The sequence below is a fragment of the Alligator mississippiensis genome, chromosome 6 (assembly GCF_030867095.1).
Source record: "Alligator mississippiensis isolate rAllMis1 chromosome 6, rAllMis1, whole genome shotgun sequence".
Taxonomy (NCBI): Eukaryota; Metazoa; Chordata; order Crocodylia; family Alligatoridae; genus Alligator; species Alligator mississippiensis.
In genome coordinates, this window is record NC_081829.1 from 55,372,076 (window position 1) to 55,397,233 (window position 25,158).

The 25,158-nt window shown below is 45.7% G+C and overlaps 1 protein-coding gene across 2 annotated transcripts; it reads left to right on the top strand.

Moving 5' to 3' along the window:
* The first annotated feature begins 5,414 nt into the window (after positions 1-5,414).
* KIFBP (kinesin family binding protein) lies at positions 5,415-24,302 on the top strand. 2 transcript variants are annotated; one of them, XM_006273484.3, is made up of 7 exons: positions 5,415-5,789; positions 12,054-12,152; positions 17,926-18,005; positions 18,106-18,289; positions 19,467-19,551; positions 22,057-22,166; positions 22,848-24,302. In XM_006273484.3, exons 1-7 carry the CDS (start codon positions 5,430-5,432, stop codon positions 23,724-23,726), a joined length of 1,797 nt encoding a protein of 598 aa, XP_006273546.1. In that variant the 5' UTR covers positions 5,415-5,429; the 3' UTR covers positions 23,727-24,302. The 2 variants fall into 2 exon arrangements, with proteins under 2 accessions (XP_006273546.1, XP_019339927.1); XM_019484382.2 differs by having other exon boundaries at positions 19,470-19,551.
* Positions 24,303-25,158: the final 856 nt, after the last annotated feature.

The following is a 25,158-nucleotide window of genomic DNA, read 5'->3' on the forward strand; positions in this document are numbered from 1 at the left end:
CGTATTGATTGATATGTGGGATTCTACTTAGAGTTGTGAAAGTATGCAATGTATGGACAAGCCGTCATAAAGCCAGAAACTTACAAACAACCCTTAGTCCTTTTCTTCAGTGTGCAAGGCATCCCATGTACACCACCGATGGTTGCCAGTTGAGAGTGTGTCTTAGGAGCTGTTCAAATGACCTTACAAATCTCTACCTCTGCCTTGCAGCCTTGTGTCCAGGGTCAATGCGTAGGGAGTGTACGCGGATGCACATGCACCCCCTGACCGTGGCAGTGCATCACCTACAGAAAGGTGCCACCAACACTGCTGGCGGCATCTGGGTGGATGCCAAACCCCCCCTCCACCCCTCCCCAACTGCAGACAGGCTGGTGGCATCTGCGGGTGGTTGCCAACCCCCCCTCCCCCCTGCAGATAGTGCCAGCGGCGTCGGCAGGAGCTCCCCTGCTTACTGTCACCGCCGCGTTCCTGCTGCTACCAATGCTGCTGTGTCCCATCAGCTGCCGGGGGCATGTGTCACTCATGTTTGTGTGGTATGGGCTGAGACCCTGAAAATGTGTTAAGAACCTACCAACGGGACCTTTTGTATCTTACTATTAAAGGATGGCCACAGCCATCCGCTCTGTTTTACCCAAGACCTGCCCTATCTGCTGTTCTTTCATCTATCTCTCAGGGGGTTGGGCTCTTTTTTTGATGATGGATTCTATGAGGAACTTGCCCTCCTGCTAGCTAACACAAACCCAAACATAGTGGGGCTCACTGAAACTTGGTGGGATTCAGCGCATGATTGGGTGGTAAACATCAAGGGCTATAGGCTGTACAGGCGGGATAGAACGGGGAGGAAATGCTGGGGTGTGGCTCTCTGTCAAAGAGCAATGCACGTCCTCAACAAACAGCACTGGGTCAAAGGAGGGGCAGACTGAAGTGCTCTGGGTCAGAATACAACGGGGTCAGGGGGAAAGGGACTTAATGGTGGGGGTCTACTACAGACCACCCAACCAGGGGGAAGAGCTGGACTGGGAATTCTCAGGTCAGCTCATGGAGGCAGTTAAGTCAAAGGACGTGGTCAACATGGGTGACCTAAACTACCCAGACATCTGCTGGGAGGAGCAGTCAGCTGACCGCTCACATAGGTTCCTAGCCGAGTTACAGGACCTCCACCTAACCCAGGAGGTGCACAGTCCCACCAGGGGAAATACCTTGTTGGACCTGGTCCTGGCCACAGGCGACAACCTGGTGCGGGGATTCTGGGTTCTCAACCACCTGGGCAATAGTGATCATTGCCTACTGGAATTCACCATCCAGTGCAGGGTGTCAAAGGCCTACAGCAAGGCAGCAGCCCTGGACTTCAGGAGGGCTGATTTCAATAAGGATATTAGCCAGGGAGGCACTGGGGTCAGGAAGGGGTGGGGAGTTGGGAGTCCAAGAAGAGTGGTCATTCCTTAAGGAGACGATCCTCCAAGGCCAAATGGTTAACAGTCCCGAAGTGGATCAAAGGAGGCAAGAGTGCTCAAAAGCCCCAATGGCTCACCAAAGGCATCCAGGAATGTCTCGGAGCTAAAGAGGCATACACCCAATTGAAGGGAGGGGCCATCACCAAGAAGGATTATATCTCCATTGGTCAAGATTGTAGAGGGGGCTGTTAGGAAGGCTAAGGCAGAGTCAGAACTGGGACTAGTGACCAGGATCAAAGATAACAAGTCCTTTTTTAAATACATAGGGAGTAAAAAGAAGGTACCGGGTAACATGGGGCCTCTGCAGGACACATTTGGAAATCTGGTGGTCACACCAGATGAGAAATCTAACCTCTTTAACAAATTCTTTCCCTCTGTTTTTCTGAGCAGGAACCAGGACATCCCCCCACCCTGCACTGGGATCCCGGATGGACCTAGGGGAGGCGCAGCCAGGCCCAGGGTCAATGAGGACCTGGCCAGGGAGTGTCTGGTGGGACTGGATGTGTTCAAGTCAGCAGATCCAGATGATCTCCACACCAGGGTGCTGAGGAAATTGGCAGAGTTCATCACGAGATTCCTGGCACAGCTTTACGAGCACTCGTGGTGCTCTGGTGAGGTGCCAGAGACTGGAAAAGGGCCGATGTGGTCCCCATTTTCAAAAAAGGAAGGAAGGATGACCCAGGAAACTATAGGCCCATTAGTCTTACCTTGGTCCTGGGAAAGCTGTTTGTGAAAATTATCCAGGAGCACATCTGCGAGGGACCAGCAGGGGAGATTATGCTTACCAACATAGATTCATTAGAGGCAAGTCCTGTCAGACCAGATTGCCGTCTATGACCAGGTCACAAAATCCTTGGATGCAGGTGTCACAGTGGACGTAGTCTTCCTGGACTTTAGGAAGGCCTTCAACGCTGTCTCTCACCCCATTCTCATAAAAAAATTAGGCAACTGTGGTGTCGATGCCTACACAGGTGGGTCACAAATTGGCTGGAGGGCTGCACCCAGAGAGTGGTGGTGGATGGGTCATTTTCGATCTGGAGGGATGTGAACAGTGGAGTCCCCCAGGGCTCGGTCCTCAGGCCCACACTGTTCAACATCTTCATCAGTGACTTAGACGAGGGGGTGAAAAGCACCTTGTTCAGATTTGTGGATGACACTAAGATGTGGGGAGAAGTGGGCACACTAGAAGAGGGACAGGCTACAACTAGATCTGGACAAGTTCCAGGGGTGGGCGGATGAGAATAGGATGGGTTTCAATACTGACAAGGAAGAACCAGCAGCATACCTACAGGCTGGGGAACTCCCTTCTCGTCAGCACAGAGGCAGAAAATGATCTTGGAGTCGCTACTGATTCCAAGATGAACATGGGCCGCCAGTGTGTGGACGCGGTCAGTAAGGCTAGCCACGCCTTGTCATGCATCCATAGATGCATCTTAAGCAGGTCCAAGGAAGTGATCCACCCCTCTATGCAACACTGGTCAGGCTGCAGTTGGAGTACTGCGTCCAGTTCTGGGCGCTGTACTTCAGGAGGGATGTGGACAGCATGGAGAGGATCCAGAGGAGGGCCACTCATGATCAGGGGGCAGCAGGGCAGGCCCTATGAGGAGAGGCTATGGGACCTGAACCTGTTCAGCCTCTACAAGAGAAGGCTGAGAGAGGATCTGGTGGCCATCTATAAACTTGCCAAGGGGGACCAGCAGGCAATGGGAGAGTCCCTGTTCTCCTAAGCACTACCAGGAGTAACAAGGAGTAACGGCCATAAGTTGATGGAGAGTAGATTCAGGAAGCACTACTTCACAGGGCAGCTAGGATCTGGAACCAACTTCCAAGGAAAGTGGTGCTTGCTCCTACCAGGGGGTCTTCAAAAGGAGGCTAGATAAGCACCTAGCTGGGGTCATTTGACCCCAGCATTCTTTCCTGCCCATGGCAGGGGGTCGGACTTGATGATCTGTTCAGGTCCCTTTCGATCCTACCAACTATGAAACTGTAGTGCAGGTTTTCATCAGTAGTAGCCCCATTTTCTCATTGCTAGTTTGAATGCAGAGGCTAAGGCATTTTAAATTATGCTCTTAAGAGAAACCCTAGCCTTCCCATTTCCTTAGGGTTCTGCTATACCTTCAAATAAAAGCTGGTGAGAAACCAGCTATGGAGTTGTTATACATTTTCAAGCACTATAGAGTTGGTTGGCTCTTTTTAAAGCTAGACAGTCATTTTTATTGGATGGTAATGACTTTGCACTGTGGCTTGTCTACATTGTTGTGCAACTGACTCATTTTGCATTATATAGGGGGTTTCACCCTTTTTAAAGGAGTGTACCTCTTCTGGTGGGTACCCCTCCTGGACACTGTACTCCCTGGATGAGCTGGGGGGGGGATTCTGACAGCGGGACAGATGCAAAGTGGGGGGGTACTTGGGCAGCGTGCGATGGTGCACTTCCCAAATACTGCCCCTTCTCTGACAGCAATGATACACTTCCCAGGTACCTTCTTCGAGCTGCTGCCATGTACTCCCCAGGGACCTTCCTAAGTACCCCCAGGGGCATGCGTACTCCTGTTGACAGCCCCTGATGTATGCAATGACTGGGTGCATCTACAAGAGACATTTTACTGTGCAATAGAGCTAATAATTGCATAGTAAGCATCACCATCTACATGTGCTGACCCTTACTGCGCAGTAATTTCCTCTTACTTCGCAGTTAATTTGCTACCTTTAAATGCAAGTAGCAAATTAACTGTCGTGTAATTACTGCACAGTATGGCGTGTGTAGACCTAGGTAATTTGCTCCTGGTCAGCTGGGCAGCAGGAGGTGGGAGATTGCTCCCTGCCCCTAGGACCTGCCTGCTGCCATGGTGGGCTCCACTGCCAGAGCTGAGGCAGGGACAATGTCCCCCTACCCTGGCAACAGGGAACTCCCAGCCCTCACTCGGCTGTCCTGTTTTCAGGCAGTCCCCTGTCAGCTCTGGGCTCCACCTGCAGACTTCCCTGTGCAGCCTGGGGCTGGCTGGGAACTGTTCCAGTCAGGGGCAGGTCCCAGCCCTGCAGGTTCTTCCCAGCGCCCTGCCCCAAGTGGGAGATGAAGGGCACAGGGCTTGGAAAGAACTGTAAGGGAGCGGCAGGTCCCAGCCTCCTTGGCTCCGGCACAGGAGCCCCAGGCAACAGGCAGCTCCCAGGGGCAGGGAGCGGGCTCCCAATCCCTGTCAGGAGGTACCCATCTCCTGGCCCTGTGCTCCCTGCCAGCCCCTGGGCTAGCAGCCAGCAGGAGCCTAGAGCTGTTGCAGGGCTGGAGGGGGTGGGGGCAGACTGCTGCCCAGAGCAGTGATTCTGCTCCCAAATCTTTGCATGTGTAGATGCCTGCCCAACGTGGATTTACTCTAGAGTAAATCCACCTCACAGCATTTGCACACCCACTGACCAGCTAATTGTTTAATGTATGTAACACTAGCAGCAGCCTTAGTCAGGGCTGGATTTTGCCGTGGGGGCCATTCGGACCTGTCACGCTGTTTCTGAAGAAACAGTGACAACAAGGGATGTGCAGGGGGGCCTACAGCTTTGTGGCACATGAGGGCAGGATGTCACCGCTTGTGTATACGCCCCAGAGAAAAGGTCTTCGCTAGTCTTTCCCCTTCGATACCTGCGTTCCGCCCCTGGTGCGTGAGACGCCCCCAGGCGAGGCTGCGAGCGGAGCCCGCCCTGCACCTGCGGAGCTCTGCGCGCACTGGCTCTGGCACACACTGCACCTTCCCCCACTTTGCTGCCGCGACCCAGTGGGGCCGTGACGTAGCAGCTAAGGCAGAGTTGCGGGGCTAGTGGCAGCTGGTCCCTGTCGGGCACCATAACACTGACTGCAAGGCCGCCCCGCGCGCCGATTGGTCACTGGCAGCCCCCGCCCCTGCGCCGATTGGCCGGCCGGCCGGCCGGGGGCGGGTCGGGTCGGGGCGCTGCGCGGCAGCTGCCCGGGGCATTGAGAGCTGTAAGATGGCGGCGGGCGGCGCATGGGCCGCGCTGTGCGAGAAGTTCCGCAGCGCGCAGAGCCTGTCGGCCGTGGAGTCCAAGAAGGACCCGGAGACCGAGCCCTACCGCTCCAAGTACGGCGCCCGCCAGCTGCTGCAGGAGATTAAGCAGCTGCTGGGCCCAGAAGAGGCGGCCGAGGCTGAGGCGGGGGCGGCGGCGGCGCTGCGGGCTGTGCGCCTGGCCGCGCTCGAGTACGAGCTGGGCGTGAACCACACGGAGACTGAGGAGCTGTCGGCGGGCGAGGAGCACCTGCTCAAGTGCACGCGGCTGCTGGAGCCGCGCCGCCTCTCGCGGGCCTGCGTCTCCCTCTACATCCAGGCGCAGGTGGGCACGGGCGTCTCCCCGGCATCCAGCCCCGGTCCGAACCGCTGCCCTGCCCGCGGCGGCCGCGCTCGCCAGGCCTGTGCTGTAGCCCCCTGCTCCGCTGCCCCGCAAAGCCCTGCGCTGGGACTGGGACCCAGGTGGCATCGTGCGTGGGGCGGCTGCTGATAACAGTCAATAGCGGGTCTGCAGCCACAGCTTGAGCTAGAAAACAAACCAACCTTGGAGTTCAGTGTCGGGGTCCTGGGCTGGGAGGCTCCAAGGGTGGCACCAGGTCCTCTTGAATTTGCTAAGTACCCTAGCATTTGCAGGTGCTGGCTTTAATATTTTATTAAATGGGGTTTGATTGATTTTATTTATCTTTTTTTGCTTTACTGGAACTTTTGGAGCAGGAACAAACCAGATTTTTTGTGGACTTGGAAGGTGTTAATACCCGAGGTTTATATCCCTGAGGAAGTAAAAGGAAGCGGGGTTTCTCCTTTCTTTTTGTTGTTGTCCAGTGTTGTTTAACATGGGCCTGTTTTTGTTTGTTTTTACCTTAGTTTATGGCCTTTTCTGGCAAGGCTGTTTTGTTTCTACAAATTATTTAAGCATTTTAACAAACATATAGCAACATGACATCTAATGGATTTGAGCACATCAGTTGTTACTGCTAATATTTTAAGATAAAGCTATGATATTATGTATTGGATTAATTAACATGGTCTTTTAGGCCTTGAGCTCTGAGAGCTGCTCTAATTAAGTCACCTGCTGTGACTCATGTATTCAGTGTCCTGTGCTTCAAAATCAGGGTGGGGGTGCTTCAACTAAAGCTCACTGGATAAGCATTAGTAAATGTCCCCACTGCCATTTTGAAGCACAGGGACTCTGAATACATAAGATGTGGAGGCTGTTGGAGCACACTAATTAGTGCACACCAGCAGACTGGATTGAGTCTGCTCCAACGCACTGTAATTGCAGTATGTTGAAGCAGTGTCCCTCTATGTCTGCTGGCACCTGTGGATGGTTTCCTTTGCTGACCAAGCTAGTTGTCACATTTACAAAGGTTTACACTACGATCACTTAGAAACAGGCTGTGGGGTTTTCTGCTTAGCCACACTTCTGCAGCTGGGTCTGGGTCCCTTGAAAATGGGCATGGCTGGCCACAGGCCTTACACTGACAAGGCTGAGAGTCACCAAGCTAGAACAACAGCCATTTCCTTGCAAAGCCTCACACAACTAGCCTGTAAAGGCTTCTGTGGAGGGTCTCTGCTACAGACTGGGGAGAGCCATTTGTGTTATTTAAGCAGGTTGTTTAAAAGATTTGGTTATTGTCCTTCATTGGGACACCTCATTACAGACCTACTTAATTTGTGGTTTCACAGATTGTCCACAAAATCTGCAAAATTTAATGGAAAGAGCCCCTTAAAAATAAAATACTGGCTCCCCAGCGGGAGCCAGTGGTCCTTGCTGCTGGGAGGGGAAGGTGCCAGCTGGTGGAGTGACATGAAGGGCAGCAGGCAAGAGGGGTTTGCCACCTTGTGTCATTCCCCCCCCCCCCCCCCCCCAACACAGCCTCTCCAGTCAGTGCTGAGGGGCAGGGCTTTTTGTGAAATGACCATGGAATTACAACTTTATACTGTGATCAACTTGCAAAAACTGGTAAGCTCCCCTGTGATTTAGGTAGACCTCTACTTATGAAATATCCATGCTCAGCAGGGCAAAGCAATCATTTAACAGATCCAGGGTTGCTTAAGAACCTGGCTGGGACAGAACAGTGTGTCATCAGTAATCAGAAGTCAGTCAAGCATGTTTAGGTCATGCAAAGTTTTCAGATTTGTTTCATAGTAGCTAGGGTCAGGAGGGACCTGAACAGATCATCCAGCCTGACTCCCTGCCACAGGCAGGAATGAATGCTGGGTTCACAAGACCCCAGACAGGTGATCATCCAACCTCCTCTTGAATTTGCCCAAGGTAGGGGCAAGGACCACTTCCCTGGGAAGTTGGTTCCAGAGTTTGGCCACCTTAACTGTAAAATATTGCCTTCTGATCTCTAACCTAAACCTGTTCTCCATCAGCTTATTACCATTGTTCCTTGTTACCCCAGGTGGTGCTGGGGAGAAAAGAAGAGTTTGTAGGCAGCCACCAGGTCCCCCCTCAGCCTCCTCTTGCTGAGGCTGAACAGGTTCAGGTCCTCCAGTCTCTCCTCATAGGGCCTGTCCTGCTGCCCTCTCACTGAGCGGGTGGCCCTCTTCTGAACCCTCTCCAGGCTGGCCACATCCCTTTTTGAAGTGTGGCACCCGGTACTGGATGCAGTACTTTAACTGCGGCCTGACCAAAGTCGCATAGAAGGGGAGTATCACCTCTCTGGACCGGCTTGAGATGCATGACCACCTTTGGATGCATGACAAAGTATGGCTGGCTTTCCTGGCTGCCGTCTGGCATTGGTGGCTCATGTTGATCTTGGACTCGATAATGATTCCCAAGATCCCTTTCTGCCTCTGTGCTTTCAAGAAGGGAACTCCCCAGCCTGTATGTATGCTGTGGATTCCTTCTCCCAAGGTGCAGCACCCTGCATTTGTCTATGCTGAACCCCATCCTAGTCTCGTCTGCCCACTTCTGTAGTCTGTCTAAATCTGTTTGCAGCCTCTCTCTCCCTTCAAGCATGTCCACCTCACCCCACATCTTGGTGTCATCAGCAAACTTGGACAGCTTGCTTTCCACCCCCTCGTCCAAGTCACTGATGAAGATATTAAACAGTGTGGGCCCGAGGACTGAGCCCTGGGGTACCCCACTGCTTGCATCTCGCCAGGTTGAGTACAACCCGTCCACCACTACTGTCTAGGTGCGCCCCATCAGCCAATGTTTTACCCATCCAACTGTGTAGGCATCAATACCACAGTCACTTAATTTATTGATGAGGGTAGGGTGAGAGAGAGGACCTACCTTTGATGAACCCATGCTGATTGCCCCTGAGTATGATCTCCCCTGCAGGCCCCCCACAGATGTGCTCCTTGATGGTTCTGTCCAAGATCTTCCCAAGCACTGAGATGAGGCTGACAGGCCTATAATTACTTGGGTCGTCCTCCTTCCCCTTCTTGAAAATTGGGACCACATTAGCCAGTTTCCAATCCCCAGCACCTGGTCATATGACCATGAATGCTCATACAGCTGGGCCAAGGGCTCCGCGTTGACCCCTGCCAGCTCCCTCAACACCCTTGGGTGGAGGGCATCTGGACCTCTAGATTTAAAAATGTCTAGCCCTTCCAGAAGATCCCTAACTACATCTGCACAGACTGAAGGCCTGACAGAGCTATCCCCAAGGTTGTCCCTACCTCTGGTAGGTGGGATGTCCTGGTCCCTGTTCAAGAAAACAGAGGCAAAGAAACTGTTAAAAATATCAGCTTTCTTGTTTGGCGTAGCCATGAGATTACTGTTTGCATCTTGCAGGGGCCCTACATTGCCTAGTGCCCTCTTCTTGCTCCCAGTGTACTTGAAAAAGGACTTTTTGTCGTCCTTAATCCTGGACGCTAGCTTGAGTTCCATCTCTACCTTGGCCTTCCTAATAGCCCTCCTATACTCCCGGGCCGAGGAGGAGTACTCCTCCTTGGCGATAGCTCCTCCCTTCCACTGGTTGTACACCCCTGTTTTAGTCCTCAGGCGTTGCTGAATGCCCTTGCTGAGCCAAAGGGGTTTCTGAGCACTCTTACCCCGCTTGCTTCTCTCAGGGATTGTTATCCGTTTGGGCCTGGAGGATCGCCCCTTTAAGGTACGACCATCCCTCGTGGACTCCCATCTTCTCTGCCTTCTGGGTCCTCAGTGTCTCCCCCACTAGTCTCCTAAGCTCATTGAAGTTGGCCCTTCTGTTGCCTTAGATCAGTGATTTTCAGCCATGCAGCTATGGCACCCTCAGGTGCCTTGAGATCCTTTCAGGGGCCATGGCTGCCACACAGTGTTAGCACGTTGTGTGCAGACATGCTTCGCAAGATAAACCCAGATTTTTCAAATGGGAATCCAGAGTCCTAAAACATCCTGATCTGTTGTGGGCTTTCTGTGTTTTGTGCAAGAAAAGTGTTGCTCTATTAGTTTTTTATTTTTTTTTTTATTATAGAAAAGTAAGAGCTGGCATTTTCCAAGGGGTGCCTCAAGTGTAAAAAGGTTGAGAAATGCTGCCGTGGACTAAGTCTTTGGTTCTGCTTGGATTTTATTTATTTATTTAGGTATTGGTTCTCATGATACATAGGGCATGCAAATCTCCGACTGGTCTATTCAGTTTCGTGAGAGACACTGCAAACCATCTACGTCATAGGCTGCCACATCTGCTGTCTTGCAGATGAAACAATGCCAGTCTAAATCAGTTGTTCTTTGTAATGAACCCATTCTGTCTTAAGGATGTTGTTTTCCCTTCCTTTCTTTCCCTCCTGTTTCAGATCCCTGATTCCATCTGCTTTCCAAATATCTTTTCAGTGTTATAACATAGTTCTGCTGTCCAGCTGGCAACTGATACAAGTAACAGCTAGGAATTGTGAGTCTGGCTGTGGGATTTGAAGATTGGGTGCGCAGTTCTAAATGGTAACAAATTTGGAAACATTTGATAAGACAAAATATAAGTATTGTGAGCATTAGTGTTGCCTATGTTCCACTACCAGAATCTTCTAGACGCTAGAGCTTTCTGCTTTAGTGTCCAGTCTGACCTTTGTTTTGGAAGAACTGGGTATGCTCCTTTCATTTTATATTGCATCTGTTCCTAAAGTACTGGCTCTCTCTGTTCATCTACATGGTGACATAAATGACAACTGCTGTCTGACTGAGTTTAGCTGGTTTCACTGTTCAGTAAATTCATTGGGCAGCATGCTTCTCTTCACAAACATCATGCTGTTGCCCTTGTTCCTGGCCTGCTCATAGTACTCCATTTTTAGAAGCAATTTAATAATCCTGAATCTTCTGTTATGCTAGTTTTTATATTAATTTTTAAATCATCCATCAGCCAGATACAGAAACTAAATGAATACATGTCAAATTTAATAACATTTGTGAATAGTTATATTTTAATGATATATTTGGAGAAGTGCTTTGAAATTGGAGGGTGTGGGGATCATAGTGCAAGAATTGTTATGCAAGTTACCATGTTTTAAATCTAAAGATGCACACATTTTAAATTTAATGCATTTTTTCACTGTCCTTGTCGCCTATTGACAATACTTAAATATTGTTGCTTATTCCCTGTCTGTTTTCTCTTAATTTGGCTGCAGAGGTGTGATTCTGACTTTCTGGCATCATGATAAATCTTATGACGGCACGTGTGACTAAAGCCCCTGGCAGTATAAGACGTTATACTTATGAAATGATTAACCAGTTAATCACATATTACGTAGCAACCTAGCCACATGTTCTTTCAGTTAATGGCAGTTTAAAACAGGGAATAAGCTGCAAAGTTATTACACAAAAAATGTATAACAACTTTGTGGCTGGTTTTCATTACACTATAAATTGAATTTGTGGCCAGCACTGGTGCCTTGAAGGGCTCTCGTACATCTAGGGTGCTGCAGTATCTCAGATATTCAACCTCCTGTACTTTAAAATGGCAGCAAGGGCACTTTAACTAAAGCTCATTGACTAATGTTTAGTTAAAGCATTCCCACCACTATTTTGAAACGTGGAAGGCTGAATACCCAAGGCACTGTGGCGTTCTAACTAGGCTGAGGAACTCTGGTCAAATGATTGGCTCGCATGCACTCCTGGTGCATCAGCTGGCTGGTGTTCTCAGCTGACTGGTGCTCACAGCCCTGGGATCACCACTTTCAAGTGGAGAGGGAGCCCAGGATCGTGATGTTAGGCTCCCTTTGCACCAGCAATATGGCATAATTGTGGGATCAGGAATCCGTTTACAGTTGCATCTCCTCCTGTAGTGTGGCAGGAGATGTGATTGTTGGGATCACAGATCAGATCCCATTGGGCCTTTAATTGCTGGGTGAATTGCCCATGTAACAGGCTGGGAAAGACAAAACTCTGAAACACACACAAACACCTGCTGTAATAGAAGAAATACAGAAAATTGCAAACTAAGTTATTTGTCTGTATCAACATGGCTCATTATATTAGTGTGGTGATCCCTCTTTAGGCAACTCAAGCTAAAACTTTGGGCCAAATCCTAAACTTGAAATTGCCATTTACTGGATAGGATTTGGTTGGCTGCCAATATCAGGACACAGTATGGCTGTATATGCAGGCCAGGGTAATGGGAAGGAGAAACAATTTAGAAAATAACCTTGTTTTTTGTCTTTTCAGAACAATCTTGGTATCCTGTGGTCTGAAAGGGATGAAATTAAAACAGCACAGACTTACTTGGAATCTGCAGAAGCCTTGTATAATCAGTACATGAAAGAGGTACTATGCTGGTTGGTCTCAGCATTGCAAGTTTGCATGTAAACTAAGCATTCTGGTACATATATTATAGTAGCACCTGGCATTAGGTTGAATGCTGTACAGACAATAAAAGATGAGTCTTGCCCTGAAGACTGCAGCTTGCAAAGGGTATCGTTTTGAGTCCTCCCAGGCTGGGAGATGTTTCCTGATGTTTTTACATTGAGTTATATCTGGAAAAAAATCTGTGAAGCATGAATTTCTGTGCTTCCTTTTCACATGTACTGAGATTCTGAAGTGATATAATGTGTGTTGCTAACACTTGGAAGAACTGAAATCTTGAATTGCATGGTATTCCAGTATTGTTTTAATAATCCAGAAAAACAGCTTTTTGCTTAAATAAAGTAGGCTGTTGTAACAACTCAGTTCTTAACCTGAATTAAAACAAGCAAGAGTAACAGTCAGTTTGGGAAGGCTGTTTGTCAGGGTAGTTTTAACTGTCACAACCCAAAGTTGTGATTTTTTGTTTGTGTGCGCGCTTCGGCACTGCTAAATTATTTCCCGCCAATTTGTCGCTTTCTTTGCACGGTAGAGTTCTCTGCTGCAAGAGAGAACTCTGGTGCAACGGGGGATTTCCCGCCAGATTACAGCTTCTTTGCAGGCTGCATCTCTTTTGCATCGTAGTGATACACGTTGTAAAGAAGTTCCTGCCATTTGTATTGGGATTCACGCCACATTATTGGCCCATTCCTAATGTAGGCACACATGGCGGCTAGCGATTGGCTTGCTAGCCGTATAAAAGGCTTGGGTAGTTTCCGCCCAAGTCGGAGGAGGGAGGACGAGAGAGATTCTGTGTGAAGATCTCCAAGCGCTGCGGACCCTCGCGGACCCGACGCGCCTCCCCGAAGCAGGCAATAGAGGCAATAGAACCGAGCCTACGGAGCTTTAGCTTCTAGCCTCTCCCCGTCACCGAGCTCAATCCTAGACGTATCCCTTTCCTGTAACTTCGGACCCGCGGAGCCTAAGTAACTCTGGGGAAACTTTTCAAACCCAACCGAACTGGACCCGCGGAGCCTAGCAAACTCCGTGGGAGCAATCGATTTGTCGTGTTGCTCTAGTGAGAATCCAAGCGGGAGCTGTGCCTGGAAACCTGTCTAGCCTACACCAATACCATCTTTGGGTGTAAGTAAACAATCTTTTCAATCAACCATTACGCCTACGTAACTAATTCTAACTCGCGTGCGCTAAACCGCCCAGCGGTTCTCTCCAGCCCCGTGTGCCCGGGCTGCTGGCCACAGCCCATGTGCAACGAAGACGGGTCCGGTTTGCCCCAGTTCGCCCCCGGCTCGCACATGGCGGTGAGAATGGGATCGGAATCACCTCCATACATGGCGACGAAGGTGGGATCGGGGTCCGGCCCGCACATTAACATGCACTTATAGTTGGAGAAAGTGGTGCAGGCACCTACTCTGGACTCATTCAAGAAGCATTTGGATGCTTGTCTTGCTGGGATCCTTTGACCCCAGCTGACTTCCTGTTCCTGGGGCAGGGGGCTGGACTTGATGATCTTCGAGGTCCCTTCCAGCCCTAACATCTATGAAAGTCTATATGTTGTTGCAATGTTTATTTTGTAAGTGCTTGTGAGCTGGACTTTGAATATTAAATCTAACATGCTAAGAACATTTAAAAATCAAGTTTATGGCGTTGCTGCTGTGAGGGTGGGGGGAAGAGCAGGGCAAATGCTTTTAAATTCTTTGAGACAGAATTGGAATATTCCTTAATTATTATGGAATAGCTCTGTGTTTAGTTACTGGGAAGTTTGCTGTGTGAATATACAGGTTTGATAATTTGGGGCTGTGATGAGAACTAGCAGGATGAGAAACCATGTCTTAAGATATGTGCCTCTCTCCATTAAAGATTCTGCTTCGTGCCTTCAGCTAATTTGCAGGTCTTTTTAGCAAGCAAGAGAACAAAGGCATTCCGGCAGAATTCTCTCCTCTCAAAAGTACATGTAGCTACTTAGAGTAAGATGGACACACGGATCTTTTGAGGGCATCCAGAAAAATTAGTTATGCCTTAGTCGTCCTTACTGGGTGGCGGAGCTTTAAGCAGGATGACAAATTCTCTACATTTGAATCTGTTTTAAAATCTGGCTTGTTCTTATAGCAAAATAAAACACCACTATGATTTTAAGAAAGCTGTTAGATCATGCAGTAGAGCATTAAGAGGAACCACAAGTGCTGAACTCAGAGCTGCTGGTAAGCATTGTTGATGCCTAGGTACTGTGGCTAGGGCCTGGTCTCGGAGGAAGAGAATCATGGAATTCTCCAGGAGAGGGGAAGACCCAAAGCCTGACACATGAGTTGGGCACTCATGGGGATTAAGAAGGGTTGCAGGTGCAGATTAGTTTCTGTTGGGAATTGTAACTGGTTTTGTTGAGCGTTGAAGAACTTGTTGGAAGCTACCAGGAGAGAGATTATGAGCTTTTGCATTTCAGTTAGAGGTGTAGAAATGTTTTACTAGCAGATTTTTTAACATTAATAATATAAGTTAAATAATTGAAGCTAAACAGAGTAGCCAAAAAGGATTAAACAAACAGATGACTTCCTCTTGGGGCTGTTAAGTCTTCATTCTTATGTTATCCTTTCATTAGTTCTCTAGTTACCATGCGTTTCCAGATTAGACAGAACATGAATAAAAGATAACATTATTTCTTTATAGACAAGGGAGGTTATTTTTTTTTTTAAAAGACATAAGGCACGGGCCTGTCTGTATAGTTTTCCCACTCTCCCCAGTAGATTTCAAGTAATGCTCCCAACCATGACCTATGAAGAGTATAACCCATGCTGCTTCTGTATCTGTCAGTCAACTGACTTTCCTGTGTAGGGGATAGTCTATTGCTATAGAGATATGTTTGTTATCCTGGAAAAGCCTATATTTTAATACTAAGTATAAAGAATACAGTGACTTGCGTACCAGTTCTGTCTGTCTCACAATCTTGAGCCAGATTCCTTCTGTCTTGTGACATGACTTGAGAATGACACACGTTGCTAGAGAAGGTCCTGCCTCCTGATGTTCTGTTTTCTTGGGGAAATCTGTGTGGTCAGTGAAGGCTACAGGACTGTACATCTCTAGAGGACTGGGTTTTGTTCTAGCAGTTCTATTGAGCTACTGAGAGATGTTGCTTCACTCTCCTTCAGTTCATAACATGAGGATAATGTACTTGCCATCCTCCATGTAATGTATAAAGAGATCCTCAAACAAGAGTGAAGTAGTACGATGGAAATATCTATCTGCCCTTTATTTTTCAAGTGCTTGAGCAATAAGGTTGTAAAGTTAAGAGCATGTGATTCTGGTAGTCCCTCTAAACTGGCCACCATGTTGCAAATGATTGTAATGCAGGGGTGGGCAAAATATGGCCTGCCAAGCACTTCTCTCTGGCCCACGGAGCCCCTTCAAAACCCAGGTAACGGTGGCTGCCTGTTTAAAAACCTCCGGCGGCAACCAGCAGCATCAGTTGCCAGTTGCAGCACCTCAGGTTGTTTACTTGGGTTCTGGTTGTGAGGCAACCAACCCTGACCCCAGCCTGACCCAGCTGGCCTCACCCTGCCCCTGGCTCAGGCCACGTTTGCAGCTTGAGACGGGCAGGGGGGCCTGAGCCAGAACCTGTGTCTGCGCCACCTTCTGCTTTGCTGCACGGGACTGGAAAGGGCCCTGCCCGAAAGGTAAGCCCAGGAAAGCTGCTGCTGGGCTGGCTTTCCCCGTGCCGTGCCACCCGGGCTGAGCAGGGTTGGGCTGGGCTGCTACTGGGGAGGGGAAGCATTAGCTGGGCCGCAGCTCCGGCTCAGTTGGCGTCAGGAAGGAGAGGTGACGGCGGAGCTGTGTGCCGCTTGGGATGGGACGAGCCTAGTCGGAGTGACAGGGACTCAGCTGCACTTTCCAGCTGCCTGTGCTGGTCAGTACTGAGTGGCACATGACTCTGCCGCCGCTTCTGCTGGCCGGTATCGACCCAACTGGGTCTGTCCGATCCGCAGCAGCATGTGGCTGAAGCCTGCTTATTTATGAATTCTAAATATCTGCTAAAACCTACCTAAATCAGTAGTCAAAGGCAATTATTTTGATTTCGGAGAGACTCTTTTTTTTTTGTGTGTAGTCTCTTCTCTTTGGAATGAATGTCTCATTGTTTCCTATTGAAAAGTTTATAAACATTTGCATTTTTCCTTTTAAAATCAATGAGACTTCACTTACGGAGTCACAGCTGGATTTTTATGATGTCCTTCCACTCTTTCTGCTTTCTTGCTCTTATGGGTGACTGTAGAAACCTGATGTTTTTGTAAATAATTTTGTAAACCATGCCTTATTCAATTGGGGGACATTAAGAGATCTGAAACGTCACAACACTTTACTCAAGCTGGAAGAAGTGTGTAGCCCAGATTAACGTATGCATAATTTTTTTTGTCTGCTGTTGTCCTCATGTTAATTGATCAGCCTGGTGCTTTACCTTGAGAGTCAAGGATTTAGACTTCTATGGCTGGTCTGTGCACAAAAGTTTTGTACTTATTTATTTCTGCTGGTATAACTTAAAGTGATACCACCCCAACTATGTGAATGTAATAATATTAGTATAAAGGTGTTGTATAACAATACAATTTGTCATGTATAGGAAGGGGAATAAACCACGCTGTCTGATACCTTATCAAAATAACTGTTCGCTTGGGATTTGTTGTGGTACAAACATTTTAATTAAATTTCATAGAAGTAGTTTTATCAGTACAAAAATTATGGGCAGGCTAGACCTTAACTTAAGTGGTTGTGGGTAGTCCCCCATTGTTGCACTTGTGCGCAAGTAACACCACTGTAATGAGAAGTTCCCTTGCTTTGTGGTTACAGCTATTCTTGTGCAAAACTGCTAGCAGAATCAGCCTTTGTGGGAGGTTTGCTAGGTATTCTGTTCCTAACCCTGCAAGGATTAGGAAGGGGGGGGGGAGGGGGTTGGGGGGAGTGAGGGTGTTACATGTGTTTTGTAATGAGCTCAGTGCTTTAAAAGAGTCATTATATTATCATATGTGAGAGAGCCACCAACTTTAACGCCTGAGTTTTTTTATAGTTAATAATTTCAGAATATGCAGTATAATACTTTTAAAATGTCTATCATATTTACTCAAATTACTGGTTATAAGACAACCCCCCAATGATTAGATTCTCTATATGGGAAATTAATAAACTTGTTACAATTTTCCAGGTATAGAATCTAATTATTGGAGGTTTGCCTTGACTTTGTCCCCTTCCCACTGCTACAGCAGAAAAAATAGATAGCTCTCTGCTTCTCCCCAACTTTAAAGCTAGGGGGAAAGGTTAAAAGCAGTCTCCCATTGCCATTGCTAAGCAAATGCTGCTTTGGACAGCAGTTATGTATTTAGTGAGATTTCCTTGTTTGTGATAAGACAAGGAGCTTTTTCTCCCATGCTAACTGGGAGGGAGGGACATCATCTTTAAATTGAATAAATATGGTATGCACCAGTTTTGTATGTGGGTTTATAGTAGTAAAAAATGAGATGTATAGTATTTGTGATCTTTTAATTAACATCTAATGGATTTTAGGGGATAGTGTTCAGTATGTACCATTCAGAGGTTTTTCTGGAAAAAATAGTATTTTAAGGCTTGTTGGATTTGGGAGAACCGTATATGTGCAGTTAGGCCCCCTCCTGTGTTGCTTTGAGCATGTCTGACACTGCAGCCAGCAGGGGGAGCACAATGTCACCAAATAAGCTGTATGTGCTGTGGTTTTTCCTTGCAGAATGGGAATCCTCCCCTTGATCCCAGTGAACACTTCATGGCAGAAGAAGAAAAACTGACAGATCAAGAGAGATCAAAAAGGTGGGTACCAGCTATGGCATGCATTTTAATTGTGTGAGTGATAGCTGTTTAAAAAAGAAAGAAGGAAACCCTAAAGAAAGACCCATATTGTTTTCCCCAGATTTGAAAAGGCCTATACCCATACACTCTATTATCTGGCCCAAGTCTACCAACATCTGGAAATGATTGAGAAGGCTGCGCAATATTGCCATACCACCCTTAAACGACAGCTTGAGTACAGTGGATACTACCCAGTAGAATGGGCTCTCAATGCTGCTACCTTGTCACAATATTATCTCACTAAGGTAATCATTTAAATGCTCTCATGTTTGATTTATTAAGCTGCTATCACAAATGTAACTACGAAGTCAGTGAATGTTTGAGCAGCTCACTGAGACGTGCAAGTATTATATTTTAAAATGTCTTCCTTTAAGCCCACAAATTATCCTCCAGTGTCAAATATTTTTTTGGATTGGTAGAAGAATGTGTTGATTGCACACGCCACCAGAAGTGAAAATGAACTGTGGATAGATTTAAAAATAAAGGGCCAGAGGGGAAATAGACCGGGATGGTGTTTGATATGGTCTTGTAAATGAGGTTTTTAAAAGTGAAACTAAAGGAAAGTAACTGCGATCAGTTAATTCTAAGGCAACTACAATTATAATATTCTTTTTATTATAAAAGTAAATAAGAACCAAAGAACATGTTCAAGTTATAAGATAGCACCCTTTAAATTATTATCCTTTGATATTCCAGCAAGTGGATAACACCTGTTTAAGGCTTTGTGACTATTGGAACTGAGTCCATAATTGCTACAGTCTTTGCTTCCCAAGTGTTTGCATTACCTCAAAGTAACTGGATGCTTTGTGAAGTATTTTATTTTTGTTTATTTAGGACACTTCCTACTCCAGATAACTCAAGTTACAATACATTGAATAATTCAGTAGGCATTGTGGAGACTTCTGCAGTACTTGGATGCAGTAATCAAATCACTTGTGGATAGAATTTCAGCAATAATTCGCTCTCTGTCCTTCTGAGTAGGTCAATCAATGGGCCTAACCATGAAGAAAGGCTAGTGAATGCAAGCAAAGGAACTGGGATATGATTCAATGTTTGTTGCTTTTTGAGCTCATGACTGTCTTTATTGCAAGCCACAGGAAATGACAATAACTGATCAGAGTAACACGGAAAAAATCTACTGTTTGTGCCTGATATCAAAGGCAAGGGCTGCCACTGTGGGTGGTGTTGGGTAGTAGTTGTGTTATGGTAGGAAGGTGGTGTTCTATATTTAAGCATAAAAATCATTTTAGACCTTTTTCTTTGAGTGTCCAGAGACAAATGCTCCTGGATTTCTCAGTGTTGCAGTTTCCCCCATCTTCACATGTTTCAGCTATATAATGTGAGAGTTTAGCAAAGTTTAAAACAGCATCTCTTTACTATTTAGGCCAACTGGTAAACACGACTGCTTTTGTTTCCCTACAGCAGTGCTTTATGGAGTCTCGACATTGTTTAGCAGCTGCCAGCGTCATCTTTAGCCAAGCTGGGCAGGCTCCATCTGCAGAGGACAGTAAGTTTTTTATTTCAGTGCTGGCTAGTTTCAATAAGGTAGTTGTGAATTAAATATGATTAGTATAAATGTTAAATATTAATATGTTGGCCAGCTGGGAGGTCTAGTAATAGTTCCAGGTCCTTTTAGTCCAACTAATTTTATAAATCTTTTCTCTAAAGTTTAAATTGCTGACTGAATAGTTATCTGCTACACACAAACACTGCAGCTGTTTCAGGACCTTTACCAGAAAGAATCATGCCGAAGTCTAGTGTTTTATCAAAAAAAAGTTATAGGCTAAAAATTGAGATTAGATAAGCACAGTGCATAGGGGCAATTTTCAAAATATAAGCATTTCTACCTACTTTCTTGTAAGAGTATGAAGGAATTTTCTTCTCTTGAAGAGTGTGTGTCCTGTTTTACCCACTTATTTCAGAACATACAGTCAAATTAGGCTGCTCTTAAAATTAAATAGAAAAGATGAGTAAGTGAACGCGTCTGTATACACTTCCTGAAAATAAATAAAATACAAAATGATGACTATAGCAGCACTGTTCTTAGATTTTACACATGCGTGTAAAATCCTGCATGTTTTGTCACTTGATGCCAGTGCAGTCTCACTAGGGGCCATCCTTGACTTGTGTTTGATATCAGTGTATTAAGGCAACATACAGAGGAATAGAAGTTACTTTTCTAGAGATCCTGTCAGATCTGAGGATCAAGGTCACCTGACTATCACTTCTCTCCATTACTTCCTGTAAAACAGTAAATGTGGGGCTGTGAACAACTGTATCACAAACTGTATTATAGGTTTCAAACAACTGATAGCTTCAGGTCAATAGCATTTCACTGGGGGAGGATAGTATGGACAAACATAAGTTTTGGGGCCCTTTCCAGAAAGAGAACTGGTGATTGGGAACACACAGCAGACATTACATTCTAATAGTTAAGTGTGTATAAGCTGGGAGTGACATAAATGTAGCAAAGCTGCTCCATCTTTAACCTGGATGAAGCAGTGTCAAAGTTGGAGCTGTTTTGCTACATTTGTATAATTCCAAACTTTGGACGTGTAAGAATTCAGAGCAAGATTTCCCCCTTTTCTTCTGAAAGGTAACAGACTCTGGGTGAGTATGAACAAGAGTATGTTTGGAGCTGGTCCAGTGGTGCTGCACTGGGGGGATCCTCTGCCATGGTACTAAAGCAGTGAGACTACTGGCTAACTGTAAAGGGCTTGTACTAATTGGAAAGTAATCCCTTGAAATCCAGTTGGTAGTGTTAGTCAGGACAAAGTACAACCTAAAGAGACTCATTCAAGCTGCCCAAATTCAGTCAAGTGAGTATTCGGGGTATAGATTTCTAATGGCAATTTTTTGAAGCCTGAAAAAAGAGGAAAAAACTTACTTGGTCAGTCATTTCACCTTGTACATGAACATTGAAGTCCAGGATATCTAAGAGGTAGTCTAGGTAGGGAAACCTGAGACTGACCAATCCCAGGTTTGTGATAATCTGAGGAGGGATCTATGAAAACATCTTTGAATAAAAATTACAAGATATTTCTGGTGCCTGTTTACATTTCTACTCAACTGCAAGCCAAGAGCAATGTTTGGGTTGAAGGTTTGGATTTAAAGTGTATGGTTATGCTTCTACCCCAGAAGCCTGTCAAAAATATATGGTCTCTAGTTTAGTCACAAGGTTGTGATCAGTGGAAAAGATGTGTATTTCCAACTTCAGCAGAGAAATGGGGATAACTTTACAGCTAGGACCAACTTTTTGTTCCCTAATCAAAAAACATGTAATTGAATGTAGTGCTAGGGAAAAGTCCCAATTAGCAACACCAAGATGAGAGCCTCCTTTGTATTCTGAAATGACCACCAGCAATAGTAGAAGCTTCTCCATGTTGTCCTACTAATCTATCTCTGCCTTATCTCACAGGTGCCCAGTTTTCACATTCAGTTCCTGAAACTCATATTTTAACAGTGTTGCTCTTTATGATTGTGGTAGTGTTGGGAGGAGGAGAGTGCAAGATTTTGTGGGTTAGCAGATGTACTTTTTTTCTGTGCAGACTTGATTTGTTGTTTTCTTTCATGTCAATTCTTAGGCCCATTGAGAGAGCAAATGCAGAACAACTGTGCCTTGAAAGCAGTTTTTGCCATAGTTGTTCTGTTATGAACTCCTTACTTCAGAACAGAAAACAAATATTTCCCTCTCACTGTGGAGAAGACCCCTTACAGCTGCCATTTGCTTGTTACATTGTGGGGGTTAAGAAGGGAGTCAGATTTCAGAAGCTCTTCCCATTTTAAGTGTACATTCCTTTGAACTGTTTTAAAGATGTATTTATAACGGTAATTTACCAGCCATTTGTACTACAATCAGAAATGCACTCAGGGCTAGTTCATCTGAAAATAATAGGCAGAATAACAACTCAGTCAGTGTTAGTAACAAGATGTCATCTTTATGCATATTTGAGCTTTGAGCTGGACTGCTTCACTTTTCTTCAGCTTTGTTTGTGATATGTGTATTTATCAGATGAAGCTGAACAAGACCACCAGGATCTTGAGCAGCGGAAAGCTGAAATTGCAAGGTGTTGGATTAAGTATTGTTTAAATCTTCTGCAAAGTGCTCGCAAATTGCTTGAGGTAATTGAAAGCTTGATTAAAAATCATGAGTACAGAATCGGGGAACAGTTATGTTTGTAATAGGAATAATTGCACAACCAGTAATTGAAGGACAGGTGTTCAAACTGTAGGCTCTGCATGTTCTAAGAGCTGTGTTATTCTTTTAATACAGCCGTAGCATTAGGAAGTCATGGACAGAGGGCCAAAAACAAGGTGCATGCTCAAACTTGCAGTTTGATTCATAGAACATACATATCACAACATCTTGATTCTTCTAGTTTTTAGCTACCATTCTCTTAGTGTTCAGTTCAGCACAGCCTTTATAGGTGTTTAAGCATGTAAATAAGCCCATCTGTACTCGGCAGTTAAGCAAGCAAGTTGCTCTGTTGCCTTCCGGTGGAACTACTTCCATACTTAAAATTGACACAGTACTTCAGCAGATGCTTTAGCTGGAGCCTGGAATACAGTGCCTGTTTGGAGGGAGAGTATTGCATGAGAGAGAACGTGCAGAACAGGGATCACAATTTCCATGCACTTTCGTGTGTATAATTTTTAAAACGTTAGCATGCCCCCTTTTCTGTCTTGCTACTACTATTGTTTTACATTTGTATTTGCACAGAAAACTATAATTAAAAGCAACTTCAATATATATGGTTCTCTGAAGGCACGAGCATTCTTAAGTAACATGCTCTGTTATTTTAGGACAACATTGGAGAGCTGGATCCAGACAGGCAATCGGAACTTAAAGCCCAAAGAAAGAAGGAAGAGGATGAAAAAGAAAAGAGAAGGAAGAAAGCTGTTTTATTTGGAACTAGCGATCTGTGTGACTCTGTGTTAGCCATGGAAGAGAAAGTGAGCTGTGTATGTCCTTTAGATTTTAAAGAAGCCAGAGAAATCTTTCTTGTGGGTCAGAATTATGTTCAGGAAGCAAAGGAATTCTTTCAGGTTGATGGTTATGTTACTGACCACATTGAAATTGTTCAGGACCACAGTGCTTTGTTTAAGGTACTTGCTTTCTTTGAGGAAGATTATGAAAGGCGCTGCAAGATGCACAAGCGTAGAATAGATATGCTGGAGCCCATATATGCAGACTTGAATCCACAGTATTACTTGCTGATTAGTAGGCAACTTCAGTTTGAACTGGCAGACACCTACTATGAGATGATGGATTTGAAGGTAGCTATTGGTAACCGTCTAGAGGAGCTTGACTCTCACACAGTAAAAAAAATTAATTCTCTGGCTCAGTTAGCAGTCAAGTACTATGAACTCTTTTTGGATTCTTTGAGAAATCCAGATAAAATATTTCCAGAAAAATTGGAGGACGATGTTCTTCGCCCTGCAATGGTGGCCAAATTTCACATTGCACGACTCTATGGCAAGCTTATTACTTCTGATGGCAAGAAACAATTGGAAAATATGCAGACATCATTGGAATATTACACATTTCTGGTAGATTACTGTGAGAAATATCCAGATGCTGTTCGTGCCATAGAAACTGAACTAGAACTCAGTAAAGAGATGGTTGGTCTTCTTCCAACAAGAATGGAGAGACTAAGAGCCAAACTATGTCCATTCACTTAAATTCTTGTCTTCACTGAATGGAAATGTGCAGTGTTAAAATGGTATCTGTAAGAAGTGCCATTGGACATTTTGCATCCTAGGTGTTGCTCTTAGAAATCAGTTGTCTGCAGTTATGAGCTCTAGCTGTGGCAGGCAGCGATAGAAACTTTTGTAAAACTGAGAACTGTTCAGTTAAGTAGCTGTCCTACACTAATGGTATATAGTCTCTAAATGTAAAGTAAATGTCCAGCTGGTGCTTTGTTTTGCTTGCTCTATGGAAATATAAATCCTTCCTGTCTGTCTTCCTCCAGAATTTGGTTCCATTTCTAAATGCAATGCTGTGCTTCAGATGTTCTTTTAAGGAAACCTACTGGGTAGCTTGTTCTATCCAAGAGAACTTTTCTAAGAACTGTAAAACACATTCTGCCAACAACAGATGATGTTAGAGTTTTTTCCTAATCTTTGTCCCTAAGAAACACATTTCCCTTCACATGGTTATTTTACGTTGTCTTATATTTATTTTGTATATTATAATGAATTATTTTGTCTCAAAGTACCTGTTATAGAGGCTTAATAAATGGACCTGCTTGACTAAAAGCTCTTCTATTGAGTCCTTTTTACTATTTAATTCTTTCTTGAATTTTTTTTAAGACCTGAATGGCAGTAGAAACTCGGCACTTTCTGCAGGAGTCAAATATGTTGCAGCCTCACTTAGTTGTAGAATCCTGTAACCCTTTGCCTCTTCCCAACTGTTGTACAAACAGGCAGGCATCAGGAGCAGGCAAGAGAGAGATGATCAAATACACTAAGGAAAGCATACAAAAAACTAGAACTCTTGGTTCCAAAATTATACCTTTTATTAGACCAACTGGAAAATGGCAAGAAAATTATCCTAAGGAAAGCATGATGTTCCTTGGTCCCCTCAAGGGATTCCAAGAACCAAGGGGATATGGCCAAGATCTCCCTACAACACAGGATTTTTTTCCCCCCCTGCTGCCAGAAGAGCACTTGGCCTAGCTGGACATGTTAGGGCAGGGCATTCAGTGGGTCCCCACAGACTATTTGAGGCCCACAAAGGATTAAGTTATGGCCCTGAGCTTTCTCTTGGCTGCTCCCCCTCTCATTGCTCTGGCTATTCCTGAGGGAGGCTTTGCGTTCCTCCTTCCCTTCTGGCTGCTGCTGTAAGAGCTGAGGGTGAAGCTGCAACCATGTGAGCGCATTGTGCAGCCGGGGAAGGGGTGCCCATGGCATGCAAACTGGCTCATCGTGGTGTGGCCCCTGCCAGTGCAGCCAGTGGGTCACATGACCTCTGGTCACTTAATAGCTGGACAGCCTTGCATCGTGTTTGATTTAAAAAAAAACAAAACAATATCCTTTTTTATAAAGGACTGACCTAAACCCTATTTGGTCCCCAGGATCAGGGAGAAATTAAGTGTCACCTTTGCCTCTGCTC